We start from the raw sequence: 13242 nt of genomic DNA on the forward strand, positions 1-13242 counted from the left end.
CTGTCATTTGTCAGCTGTGTGTCGATTAAAAGAAAGACCTATTCTAACTTCAAAGAAACGTTTTCCAACAATCAATCCTTTCTCTGGTCGACCCTTTCTCCTCCTATTATAATTTCGTTGGAATGGCGAATGAGAAATGTAAATAAGTATCCATGTTATTTGCTCTACATATTTTATATTTACAGTTAATTTATAGATGGGTTTTTGTCCTGCGCTCGGGAATGTGACAATCCCCCCAAGCCATATTACAATTATTTGTAGACTTGACCCCACCCGAGTGTGCGTTTGGACCAACTAGTATTTGGAGTCGGCAGACCAAGAGGAAAAAACACCCATGTCTATGGTGCATTTTGTATACGGCGAGGAATCCAGAAACCCAATTTTTAAGTGGAGCACAGGCTCGTGAACTGCGTACACAAATAAACAAATGTAAACCATTTAACGCCGAAATAGTTGATTATGAATTTTATGAAAATTCACAAACTGGTCAGGTAGGATGGCTGTTCATCTGGAAAAACTTGCAATGCAGCCATCAGTCAAATTTTTGTAAAAGAAGACAATGTTCCCTAAAGGAATGCTAACTTTTTTTAACTATGTGTGGATAAATATAAGAGTTTGTATAATATAACAACAATTGACAATGTAGTCTTCAGATAAAAAACAGTATTATAAAATTTGAATTTTTATATACTTACCTTTAAGATCTGGGTGAATTCTTAATATTTTAACTGTTGTGCTGAATGGTTCCATGGACCAAAGGCTTTTTAATATGCTTTAAAAACGGGGGTGTTTTCACGATTTTTTCTACTTTTCAGTTTACTCTTGAAAATCGAGGGTGTTTTCTTTAAAAATAGCTGTGTCCCTAAGGGGTTAAAAATGTTAATTTTAAAATATACCTTTAAAATCGGGGGTGTTTTCACGATATTTTACGATTTTCTGTTTAGACTTGAAAATCAGGGTGTTTTCACGATTTTTTTTGCGCTTTTCTGTTACCCCTTGAAAATCAGGGTGTTTTTCCTTAAAAAGTGCTGTGTGCTGAAGGGGCCCTTATAGTAGTCTTATAAATAAATAATTTTTTGAAAATTGTGCATAAAAATAGTCCGTAAAATAGCAATTTTTGGAAGCGTTATTTCCAACTTTACAGTTTTGTAAATTGTATAAAAATAATCAAAAACGTCGTTACCGAACTGCCAATCTGAAATAAATCACACTTAATTGAAATAAAATCAATTCAATTATTTATTTACTGTAATAAACAAAGAGCGATTAATTCGTGGAATGGCAAAACAGCAAAATCTGATTTTATTTTGCGTCAATTTCAAACCAAAATTTTTCAAAATTTCTTTAGTGTCGTCTCTTACAGTCCGAGTTATGAGACTGAAAATTAAATTCAAAGCTCTTTGGTGCTGAAATTAATTACGTAAATAATTAATTAGAAATCAAACGCTAATTACCTGTTTTTCACATGAATGACAAACTTCCAAAATTATTACGAATCGAATGAAATAGAGACAAATCCACGCGATATGCAATAATAAAAAAACAGTTTCGTCTTTGTGAATGATTGATAAGATAAAAATGTAAAGATTTAGGACGATTCGTAGAAAACAACTCAGAATAATTAGCTGAAATGTTTGTATTAAATCTTGATTTTTTTGCAAAAACGTACCGAAATTTGAACATTAAAAGTCTTGTTGATGCAATTAATGACGTCATAAATGTGCTCATAACCAATCATTGCGTTAAAAATCACGCGATGACCATTTCCTACAATTTTCAATCATAACTTAATTTTTTTCAAGTTGGCCATACTGTGTTTCAAATTGTCATTGATTCGTTTCATCCTTTGTTCAACAAACCACACCAATTGCCAATACTGCAACTCAAAACCAATCGAAACGAGATAAATGAGATAAAAAGTGTAATCCTTTAATCCCAGTTCAGTCCCATTGACATTCCTCCAAATCACAACCCCATCAAAAACCAAAACCATTGAAAAAACCACAAAAACGCCACTCCCGAAAACCATGCACCATTTCCGGTCCCTTTCACTGTTAAAATCAGGGAAAAGCGAGTCGATTTTCCCAAAACCATCCATCATATCTACGAATTGTTTAAACCCAAATGGTTGAACCACAACGAAGTAAAAACCCAACAATTGCAATTCGGCGAAATCAAGAATTGATAAGAAATGGTTTTGGGTGAATTTCGACCAGACGAAACCATCAGTGCCTGCTTTGATGTAACTTTCCAAACCCAAAAACCCCAAAATTGCTACAAATTAATCAATAGGAAATAATCACTTGTTTTAATTACTCAGAATTGTAATTAGGGCACAGCTGATGAGGTACAAACTCCATGACCAAATTAATAAATACTTTTTGGGGGTTTTGTGACTGGAAAAAGGGTTTAAGCCCAAAATTCGGGTCGTGGTGAAGATGGGTTGGTAACAGTGGAAAAATTTGGGCTCGAGTGTGACAGTATGAAACATTTTTGCCCAAATGATGGGCTCTGGGTTGTTACTTGTTTATATTAACAACCAATTAATTAAAATCGGATAACCTAAATTGATTTTTTTATACAGGGTGTTTTTTTAATATTGCAAAAAAATGCTACTACAAATTCTACATCGAAAAATAACACTAATTCGTTGAATAAACTGTAGTCCTATAAAGCTTAGTTACGGATATACAGGGTGATAAAGTTTCATGATTAAAATTAAAATCCTTATTTGCTCCGAAACTAAAAATTTACAGTCTTTGTAATGTTAAAAAAAACACCCTGTAGGTCAGTAATATCCGTTTATTAAATATAACAAATCGTAATCAACCAATCAATCATAAAAAATCGTCGTTATTTTTACCCCCAACTGTACAATCAAAACAGAAAATAATCAAAAATTTATCTCCTCAATTATGCTGTTTTCCCGAATAATTACTCCGTTATTTACCCTCAAAAATGACATAAGTGCTCAGTTGACCTCCAACCATGACACCCCACGCGTTAATTTCCTCCGATTTCCACTCAATCCTCAAACCTTTCCTCCACCTAGCCAAAATGGCTGGTTTTCTGCCAGTGGCGTGGGTCCCAAAAGGGCAAAAGTACTCCCTGAAACGCTCGATAAACTCCTGGATTTGTAGCTACGTTCTTGGGGGAATTTTATTCGCTCTTTCTATGGTTGGCCTCACTGAGGATTTAAATTCCGCCCCAATTAGAATGAAAAACCCCGTCGTTAAGTATATAATCATGATTGACCTTGGCGAAATCGTGGTCACAGTTTTGGCGGGAATTTTAACTTCACCTTTGAAGCTTTCGTACTTTTGGAAAATGTTGGCCGGTTTTGGGAGAATCGAGCAGGTTCTCCCCTCTTACTACCCCCCAGAGGAGAAAAATAGATGTCTTTGGGGTGTTGTTATTTTTCTGGTTTTAGCCTCAAGTGTGATTTTCTTCGATTTTGTGGTGTGGGGGCTGAGTGTGTCCGATTTGGGCGTTTTTTTCAAACGGTTTCTGACGGTTTATGTTTCGTATTTTTTGATTTTCGTACAACAAATTCCGTTTTGTTTTTTCGTCAGACTTATTCGGCTCAAAATTGAGGATTTGAATGGGGCTTTCAGGGCCGGACTAGAGCGGGCGCAAAATATGGAAAATCAATGGATTTCGGTGATGAAAAAGGTTAAGCAACAGAAAGTTGTGTTGACTTATGAACGGTTGAATGACTTTATGAGGTTGGTTGAGGAGATTGAGGAGGTTATTGAGGCCATTAATGGCTTTTATGGAGTTCACACTTTGGTATTTTTATATATTTTTTTTTTGAAAAATTATGTAATTAATGTTTTATTCTAGTTTATTTTATTTAGCTGTCTGTTACATTTAGTGGTGACTCCGTATTATTTATTAATTGAGGTGATTAACGATGGTTATCTTCCGTTTATTTTACTTCAAATTGCTTGGATTATTTTACATCTGATTCGTTTGATGGTGATTGTGGAAATTTGTCAACGCTGTATAGATGAAGTAAGCTCAGTTTTGGCCAAAATACATTTTTTAACAAAGTTTTAGTATCAAGTCACAACAAATTTGGTCTTGAAATTGTTAACAAGTCCTATACTTCCGGATATTAAAGAACAAGTCGAAATTTTGGCTGTGCAAGTGTCGAATAAAAAAATCAAATTCTCGTCGTTTGGCATGTTGAAGATTAGTCGATCTCTGTTGACTTCTGTAAATTAACTTCATTTTTTTTAATAGAAATTATATTTGGTTTGTTTTAGTTTGGAGGTGCACTTACGACGTTTTTAGTGATTTTGTTTCAGTATGGTGGTATTCATGGAAATATTTACTGAGATACAGCGTACAGCGTATACCAACTATATAAATCACAGATATTTGCAGTTATAAAAATTGTGATTGGATTTAATGAAATAATGTGATTTCTTTCGTTAATGACATTTTGGTGATAAAGATTATACTATACAGGGTGTTTCACATAATTTTACGAGACCTGCGCCTGTAAGATGCAATCAATAAATAATACATATTCCGATACGAACTCGATTCCAAATTTTGAATGGATAGTTTGTTTACCCTTTAAAAAATTACGTTTTTTGTTAGTTAGTGATTAAGATAGATAAACTAGAATCATATTCATGTCATCTCTTGATAAAACAAATGTTAATTGTTTCTGGAAAAACTGCAGTTTATGACTATATTAATGAAACAATGAGTAGTTTGACAACTAATGTCATGGGTTTCCAAAAATTAAATAATTAAATGTGTATTTTTTGTATCCAGTGTTTTGTGACTTTTGTATATTTGGGTACGTACAGTTGAAGACAAAATACTTTGGTCGTCACGTCACTTTTCTGACACTTTAATGTAATTCAAGCTTTAACATCAAAAATTAATGACAATTTCAAATTAATGACAACTATTATATTTTCCTATCAAAAATATGTACAACTTGTCAACTATGATTGACAGTAGCTAAAAATAAGGTTAACAATCCTAAAGCATGCTTTACAATTTAATGTCACTCAAGTAACATTAAAAAGTGACGACCAAAGTATTTTGTCTCCAACTGTACATACGTGAGGAGCAAGCCTCGTAAAATTGTGTGAAACACCCTGAATAAATGTAATTTGTTTTTTGTGTTATTGCAAGTTAAGTGTTAAAAGAAAATAACTATTATTTTTCCATCTTCCGATTTGCTTTAATGGTAATAATGATAAAGAATGTTCAATTGCCGTGTCCACAATTATAGCTACTGAATATTTAACCAATCTGTTTTTCACATAAAATTTGAAAATTCTACATTTAAAACATTGTTATCCTAAACAACAAAATTATAATAAATTATAGTATAGTATAGTAAACTATAGTAGAATTTTTTTTTGACAACATAATTTTTGGTACCCGGATCGGTTTATTGCTAATAACTCCGGAATTATTGACGATAACAACTATTGTTTAGTACCGTTTAGTAAGTTTCTATCATATGAAAAAAAGGTCATTGTTCTACGATAAATAGTTATCCCGAAAATTGCTGTTAAAGTCAAAAATATTCAAAATATTAACGTTGAAAAACTCAATGTTTCTTAGAAAAAATTATATCTATAAAATGGCCAAAACTAAATTTAAAAAAAATCAATTTTTTTTACTCAAGCATAAAAGCTTCAAAAATATCGCAAATCATTTGGCAAATTTTGCTTCAGCCAGAAATAGTGCCTGCATGAATAATCAAGAGCCACGTGACCGAAGTAACTAAGCAACCAATGGATGATCTCTAAACGTATTTGTGGCAAAGGTGACGTGACTTTCAATCATTTATAAAGGCACTGTATAATTTGCAGACAATATCTAATGCACTTTTTTGGTTTATTGACAATAACTCCGGACTTGTTGATGATAACCTCTTATGTTTGGTACCGTTGTAAAGAAAATTTAATTTTCTATCATATAAATGAGTGTTCTACGATAATTAATTATCGAGAAAATTTCTGATAGTCAAAAATATCCAAAATTATAAATACGGCTATAACTGCTAAACTATTAATAATTTGACGGTTTTCTCCATGCCAATCGATTCCCCGGAACATTTTACATACATATATTTCCGTCAAAATGTTGTATCATTGAGGTACAGTTTTGCCGCAATTTACAAAATAAAAAAAAAGAAAATTTTGTTAAAAAATGGTGTCTTTGAACATATCGCAGATTCGATTTAATTTCTATCTGATAGATTTTGATGCGCTGTTTACGAATCTGTCAAGCTTTTTAAGTTTCGTCGTTTAAAAATTGAAACTTTTTTGCGAGATATCGATTTTACGATTCCTCAATCAAAACATTTAATTTTTTTTTAAACTTGACCCAATAACCCATTATACTTAAACTTCACATTTTCCTTCAAAAATTTATTGCAGGAAATAAATAAAACACAAGAACCATGTAACGTCCTACATCTTTTCTTAAAATCAAAAGTAATTACAACAAGTACGCCTTAATGCGATGATGTACAGTTCACAACGTTACATATAAAAAAATGACTTTGAAACCTAGATGGAAATAATGAAATTAAGCAGTAGACTCGGCTAACTTCTCAGCTTTTTGTACGACCTCTTCAATGGGACCGACCATATAGAACGCAACTTCGGGCAAATGGTCGTACTCTCCTTGAAGAATCTTCTGGAATCCTTTGATGGTTTCCTGCAATGGTACCAACTTTCCGGCATGACCGGTGAAAACTTCAGCAACTTGGAAAGGCTGCGACAAGAAACGCTGAATCTTCCTGGCTCGCGCTACTGTCAACTTATCATCTTCAGACAATTCATCCATACCCAAAATGGCGATAATATCCTGGAGTGATTTGTAGTCCTGAAGGATTTTCTGGACGCCACGAGCGATATTGTAATGCTCCTGACCGATAATGTTCGGATCCATAATACGCGAAGTGGAGTCGAGAGGATCGACAGCAGGGTAAATACCCAACTCAGCAATGGCGCGAGACAACACTGTGGTGGCGTCCAAGTGAGCGAAAGTGGTTGCAGGGGCGGGATCAGTCAAATCATCAGCAGGGACATAAATGGCCTGGACTGACGTAATTGAGCCCTTTTTCGTAGTGGTAATTCTTTCCTGCATGCTACCCATCTCAGTGGCTAGGGTGGGTTGGTAACCCACGGCGGAGGGGATACGACCCAGTAAAGCAGACACCTCTGAACCGGCTTGGGTAAACCTTAAATTAATAATTAATTAATCAAAAAAAAACCCTCGAAATTAACGTACCTGAAAATATTATCAATGAAAAGCAATACGTCTTGTCCTTCCTGATCTCTGAAATATTCAGCGACTGTCAATCCAGTCAAAGCAACTCTAGCCCTAGCACCTGGGGGCTCGTTCATTTGTCCATACACCAACGCTACCTTCGATGTCTTATCCTTCAAGGAAATGACCCCAGACTCAATCATTTCATGGTACAAATCGTTCCCTTCTCTCGTCCTTTCTCCTACACCAGCAAATACCGAATAACCACCATGGGCCTTGGCTATATTATTGATCAGTTCCATAATCAAGACAGTTTTGCCGACTCCAGCGCCTCCAAAGAGCCCGATTTTCCCACCCTTAGCATAAGGAGCCAACAAATCGACGACTTTAATCCCCGTTACGAGAATTTCTTGCTCGACACTCATTTCAACGAATTCGGGGGCTTCAGCGTGGATGGAGGCAAGTTTGTCGGTGGGTACAGGGCCCCTCTCGTCGATCGGTTCACCAATGACGTTGATAATACGACCGAGAGTCTCCGCACCGACGGGAATACGAATGGGGTAGCCGGTGTCGACGACGGGTTGACCTCGGACAAGACCTTCAGTACCGTCCATGGCGATGGTACGAACGGTGTTTTCACCCAAATGTGAGGCGACTTCCAAGACAAGACGAGGGGATCGGTTTTGGACTTCGAGGGCGTTGAGGATTGGGGGGAGGTTGTCGTCGAATTGGACGTCGACGACGGCACCGATTACCGCGACGACTTTACCGTTGATCTTGCCGGCGGCTGCCGCCTTGGCAGCGTATCCACGTTCTGAAACGAAAAGAATTTACGTTAAAATTCAGTCTTGACACTGTTTAAAATGTCATTTCAAACACATTACATAAACGTTAATTTCTGAAAAAAAAAGCCTAAAAAATAAAACAATCTCTAATACAAGGTGTTAAAAAAAGATTGTAAAATATTTTAAGAGGGAATATTATGGACCAAAACAAACAAAAGAATTAATAAACATGGGTCTGCAAAGTAACGGTTTCGAAGATATCGAAAATTATTAGTTTTTTTGAAACATTTATTTGCAATCTATTCAAACAAAAAAATGAAGCTAAAAATTTTCAGATCTCCGAAACCGTTACTTTGCAGACCCAAGTTTACTAAATAATTTACAAGCTTTTCTTAACACCCTGTATAAAGTATAAAGATACAGTATAAAGTTACAAAGATTTTCTCTTATGGTGTTTTCAATGTTACATTTTGACTTTCTAAAAAAAAATCTTTATACAAGCATAAAAGCTTCAAAAAATTAATGAAAAAAGTCTTCCGCAAATTATTATTTTTTCCTTAATAGCTTAGTAACTTGTTTTCAATTAATAATAAGAATGAATTAAAACAAAATTATTAAAAGTTCCGTAAGAATTCAAATATTTGCTTCAGCCAAATGGTGCCTGCATAAATAATCAAGAGCCACGTGACTAAAGTAACTAGTGGAGAATCCCTAAACGTATAAGTGTCAAAGGTCATGTGACCTTCGATCATTTATAAAGGCACTGTATAATTTGCAGACAATATCTAATGCACTTTTATTATTTCTTAATTTTTTAAAAGCAAAATGAATAATTAAATCATCACAAATTACATCACAATCAAGCAAATAAATAAATTATTGTTTAAATTTTATTTTCTTACATTCCTCTGTCTTTTTTTAAATATTAAACTAGGATTTTGTGGGGTTTTTTATAGGATAAAAAGACACACTGTGTTTTAAATATTTATTTTGTTAATTTTGTTTATAGTTCAAAAATTTGTATAAAAACTAGACTGAAACCATAAATTCTTTTGATGATTAAATGTAATTTTGAAATTTTGTACAATTTAAATGCGAAAAGATGGTGTTAAAAATTAATGAGTACATTTTTTGAGATGTGGTAACAACAAAAATGAAAAATTTCATAATTTTGATAACATCTTACACACATCTTATTAATCTTTCAAGGACATTATGTGAAGACATAATGAAACTGAAGTGTCTGAAAGTGTAAAACAAGATCTACTCTGGCTAATTAATAATTTAAAAAAATACAGCGTGATTCAAAAGAACCGTACAATTATTTGGGAGGTTTTTAGAACTAGTGAATTACCTTAGGTAGATACAGATTTGTCAACAAGAAATTACCACCTAGGATTTAAACTTCTAGGAAAATTGCGTTTTTCATGTTGTTTGTAACTAGAATTTTCAGAAGAAATTTTGAATGCGTGAGGTTGGTTACCCCTTGTTGTTGACGGTTGACGTTTTCTTTTAACCTAATCAAATTTATGGCAACCTATTCACGAATATCCCTAAATCCCAGGAAGTAATTTCTTGTTGATACGATAATATAACCCTTTAAAATTGCAACTTTAATTTTAATTTTTCATTAAATAGAAAAGGTAATTTTGTGTTTTATTAGTATTTAGAATATTAAAAAAATCAATAAAATCTTAAGAAAAATAAATAAATGTAGAAATCTTCTGAAAAAGTAAAGTTGGCAACAGGACATTGAATTGAATACAGGCAAATATGCAACGTTGCCAATTTGTGTTATCTTTAACCATTCATATTTTCAAATTTATGCGGTTTCGAAAAAATATAAACGCAATTCTGAGCTTCTATTAACGTTTTCTACCACTATGTAAAAAATTATCCGACACTTTTGAACCACCCTGTATAACTATCATTTATAAAAAGGGGCGTATCGTAACAGAAACACTGTAAAAATTACTAAAATATTCCTTAAAAATAAAATTTAACAGATTTATAAGTTTTTTTACTTTGTTTATGATAATTACAAAGAATTTTGAAAAACCCTAAGTTTTGGGAAAAATTAACCTCAAGGTTGGATATTCCTTTTAGAGCAAACACTTCCCTTGAAGAATATTTTTCGAAAATCATTGAAAATTAACTTCTGAACAACTTTATTATTGCCAATTTTGCCCTAATTTTCGTAGAAATCACCTGAATTTCTGTGCAAGATGGCGGACAGCCCTACATTATGTAATCGAAATCAAGGTTCAAAACGCATTTTTCGGTGTAAAAAATCGCTCATCTGGTCAATACGAAACCGGTGCAACTAATCCTCAAAAAATGTGCCCCAAATGGGGCTACTTCGTGAAAAATCAGGGGAGCAAGTGGCCGGGTCGATGAGAGGATTTGGGGTGGGTGAGTGGGATTTAAGCGAAGTAAAACAACTTACGGGATCCATTATACACGGAGACGACTTTCAACGATTCACTTCCAAGTTTTTCGATGGTTTTTCCAGCCAAAAGGCTGGATCCAGCGCGAGCCACGGCACCCAACATGGTCTCTGGACTTCTGTAGAGTGATTCGCAAAGTCGCCGCTAGGTTAGCACACTTCCGATCGATTGCGCAAGCGTACAATGCAAAAAACCGGCGCTAAATTTAAACCCAATTATGTAACTTTTCAATGACACTGTCACTCAAAAAAATGATTAGAGAGAGGGGGGCGGTGAAGTAAATTCGATTTAAAAGAAAATTGTTAAAATCTTTATTAACGACAAAAGTTACGCAGATCAAAAAAATGTGTTGGAACGCAATTATGTACAAATGTCAGCGGAAAAAAAGTTTAGGTATGATAAAAATGATAAAGTTGCAATCATTCATTTTCATTTTGGCCAGCTCGAAACCTAACGATTTTCACATAGAAAAATAGAATCGCTTTCTAAACGTCAAACAAACAAGATGCATAAAAACCAAAATAAAAACAAATACAGCCTATTGTAAATATTTCAATAAATCTTAGCCATTTTCCATTATTTATATTTGATATGATCATCCTCAACTCGTTCTAAATAAATTACACGATTTATATCAACTAAAAATAACCCAAAAATGGCTTCACCCCCATTTTAAATACTAACAGTACTTGGATGAAACAAAATCACATAATAGGCTTTATTCTAACATCACGTGATTTAATACTTAATTAAGTGTGACAAGAAAACAATTTTTAGACCTTATTTCATACATTACTTGAAACAGTACATTAGTATTTAAAATGATAAAAAGTATAGACGAGTAGCTATCCTAATCTTAAAAATAAATTAAATTCACTTCTTCTTGTTTTTATTAGTACCTCCTCTAGGTGGCGTCACCGGCCTTCCAGCATTCATATTATACTGAAACTTCCGTTTGTCAGCCGGTTTCAGGATTTGAAAACTGCACATCAACGTTTCATCCACTGACATCATCGCTCCAGCATTATCAAACTCACCTAAAAAAAATTGTACACGAGAAATACACAAATTTCTTAACTTACCGCAATAATTTGGAGCGCTAAAAAGCGTGACAAGTTGTCGTTTAGCGAAAAACTCGTACCCGTCCTCGACGACTTGATGAGCTCGACAAATCAGATCGAAATCGTGTTTGTGAAGGAATTTCCCAACAACTTCAGCCCCGAAAGTAAAACTCACGCCACGGTCGTTCTCACCCCAGCCCATCTGGTCTTTGTCGGGGTCCGACCACAACAGGTCACACAGGAGCCCCTGGTCGGGGACGTCAGTCGGCCGCATTATCCTCCGGATTTGCTCCATCGACTGCAGGTCGGGACTGAGGCCCCCGTGACAACAGAAAATCTTCTCGTCGACGATCGCCGCCACCGGCAGGCAGTTGAAGCAGTCGGTGAAGGTTTTCCATAACTTTATGTTGTATCTGACGACAAATTAAATCACTGTAGAGCACTATTAAAAAAAACACAAATTGTTCATTTACGAATTAAATTGATAAAGAAATGAAAATTGAGCAATGATATAGGAAAAAAATTATGTGATAAATAGTTAGTCACTTGTTTGTGATTCACTTACACGATAACAAGGATAAAGTCTTAAGGTGAATCAAGACAATTTATTGTTTGTGTTGCTACTATATTGAAAAAAACTTGCATGGAACATAAATTACCATTTTTATGTGCACTCAAACCTTACTTGTTGATGAAAAATACAAAAAACTGTTTTACACAATCGTCAACAAAATTATTTTCCTCGCCGCCTACTCACCTCCTTTTGCATTCGTCGTAGAATCCGTATATGCGGTTGATAGAGGCGCACTCGTGGTTGCCTCTAAGAAGGAAGAAATTCTCGGGATATTTTATTTTATAGGCGAGTAAAAGACAGATGGTTTCCAATGACTGTTTTCCACGATCGACGTAATCACCAAGGAACAGGTAATTCGATTCTGGTGGAAACCCCCCATATTCGAAGAGACGAAGGAGATCGTAATATTGACCGTGGATATCACCTACGCAAAAAAAAAATAAACAATAAAATCGATATTCACTCTGTCATGGAGTGTACACTGCGATTTTAATTAGCTTGATCTAGTGACGTAATGTCATTAATCACAACATTTGTCATTAATTTTACCCCAAGTTACATAAGAAAAAATCGATTTGGTTTCTCAATTTACAAGTGTTAAGTGAATTAACCTTTAGATAAGGAAATTATAAACAAATACGCTGGGGGCTACTCACCGCAAATCTTAAGTGGCGCCTCCAATTCCAGTAAAATCGGTTGCGAAAGGAATATTTCCCTGGACTTGAGACACAGTCCTCGGATTTCGCTTTCAGTTAATTGTACATTTTTGCCGGGTCTTGCTCCGCGTACTGGAAAAAAGGCAAATTTTAGGAATTTTTGACATTTTACAAGGCGTTTACCGAGGACGCCATTAGAACTGTCAACAGAAATTGACCTTCAACAATTACCTTCCAATAAACGGGCTATTATACTATCAATATTTAGTTTGTCGGCTTCGGCCATTTGCTTCGATCTTTCTTAGTTGACTAAAGCGAATTTTATCACTTAAAACTACCGGATGGCTCGGATTTTTTAAGATCTTCCAAGAGCCTCAGTGAAATAAACACTACTTTTTCGCTTCGACTCGCGCGGAGGCCGAAGCTAGCCGCGAACAAGAGTACCAACAACACAACTAAATCCCC

The 13242-nt window shown here is 34.7% G+C and overlaps 4 protein-coding genes and 1 long non-coding RNA gene across 5 annotated transcripts; 2 read left to right on the forward strand and 3 right to left on the reverse strand.

Moving 5' to 3' along the window:
* The first annotated feature begins 5 nt into the window (after positions 1 to 5).
* On the forward strand, positions 6 to 322 carry LOC123008850. Its single transcript, XR_006412983.1, has 2 exons — positions 6 to 138; positions 186 to 322. It is a non-coding gene; the product is annotated as an uncharacterized LOC123008850 (long non-coding RNA).
* LOC123008849 (gustatory receptor for sugar taste 43a-like) lies at positions 63 to 2491 on the reverse strand. Its single transcript, XM_044404874.1, is given in 6 exon segments — positions 63 to 508; positions 696 to 1195; positions 1248 to 1406; positions 1455 to 1625; positions 1670 to 2274; positions 2317 to 2491. Coding segments are annotated over 5 exon segments (1167 nt in total). The 3' UTR covers positions 63 to 508; positions 696 to 1138.
* A 497-nt stretch (positions 2492 to 2988) lies between these two features.
* Positions 2989 to 4340, forward strand: LOC123008936 (gustatory receptor for sugar taste 43a-like). The gene is made up of 4 exons (XM_044405006.1): positions 2989 to 3789; positions 3844 to 4014; positions 4060 to 4218; positions 4269 to 4340. Exons 1-4 carry the CDS (start codon positions 2989 to 2991, stop codon positions 4338 to 4340), a joined length of 1203 nt encoding a protein of 400 aa, XP_044260941.1.
* Positions 4341 to 6442: 2102 nt separating this feature from the next.
* Positions 6443 to 10643, reverse strand: LOC123009300 (ATP synthase subunit beta, mitochondrial). Its single transcript, XM_044405503.1, has 3 exons — positions 10486 to 10643; positions 7276 to 8068; positions 6443 to 7225 (listed from the first exon to the last, which is right to left on the reverse strand). Exons 1-3 carry the CDS (start codon positions 10589 to 10591, stop codon positions 6568 to 6570), a joined length of 1557 nt encoding a protein of 518 aa, XP_044261438.1. The 5' UTR covers positions 10592 to 10643; the 3' UTR covers positions 6443 to 6567.
* Positions 10644 to 10773: 130 nt separating this feature from the next.
* On the reverse strand, positions 10774 to 13211 carry LOC123009301 (serine/threonine-protein phosphatase alpha-2 isoform). Its single transcript, XM_044405504.1, has 5 exons — positions 13009 to 13211; positions 12778 to 12909; positions 12305 to 12545; positions 11569 to 11960; positions 10774 to 11523 (listed from the first exon to the last, which is right to left on the reverse strand). The coding sequence occupies exons 1-5, from the start codon at positions 13061 to 13063 to the stop codon at positions 11360 to 11362; spliced, it is 984 nt and encodes a 327-aa protein (XP_044261439.1). The 5' UTR covers positions 13064 to 13211; the 3' UTR covers positions 10774 to 11359.
* Between the last annotated feature and the right edge of the window lie 31 nt (positions 13212 to 13242).

This window comes from Tribolium madens, unplaced genomic scaffold (genome assembly GCF_015345945.1).
Source record: "Tribolium madens isolate multiple individuals breed KSU strain unplaced genomic scaffold, Tmad_KSU_1.1 Scaffold_71;HRSCAF=194;Tcas5.2_LG6, whole genome shotgun sequence".
Lineage (NCBI taxonomy): Eukaryota > Metazoa > Arthropoda > Insecta > Coleoptera > Tenebrionidae > Tribolium > Tribolium madens.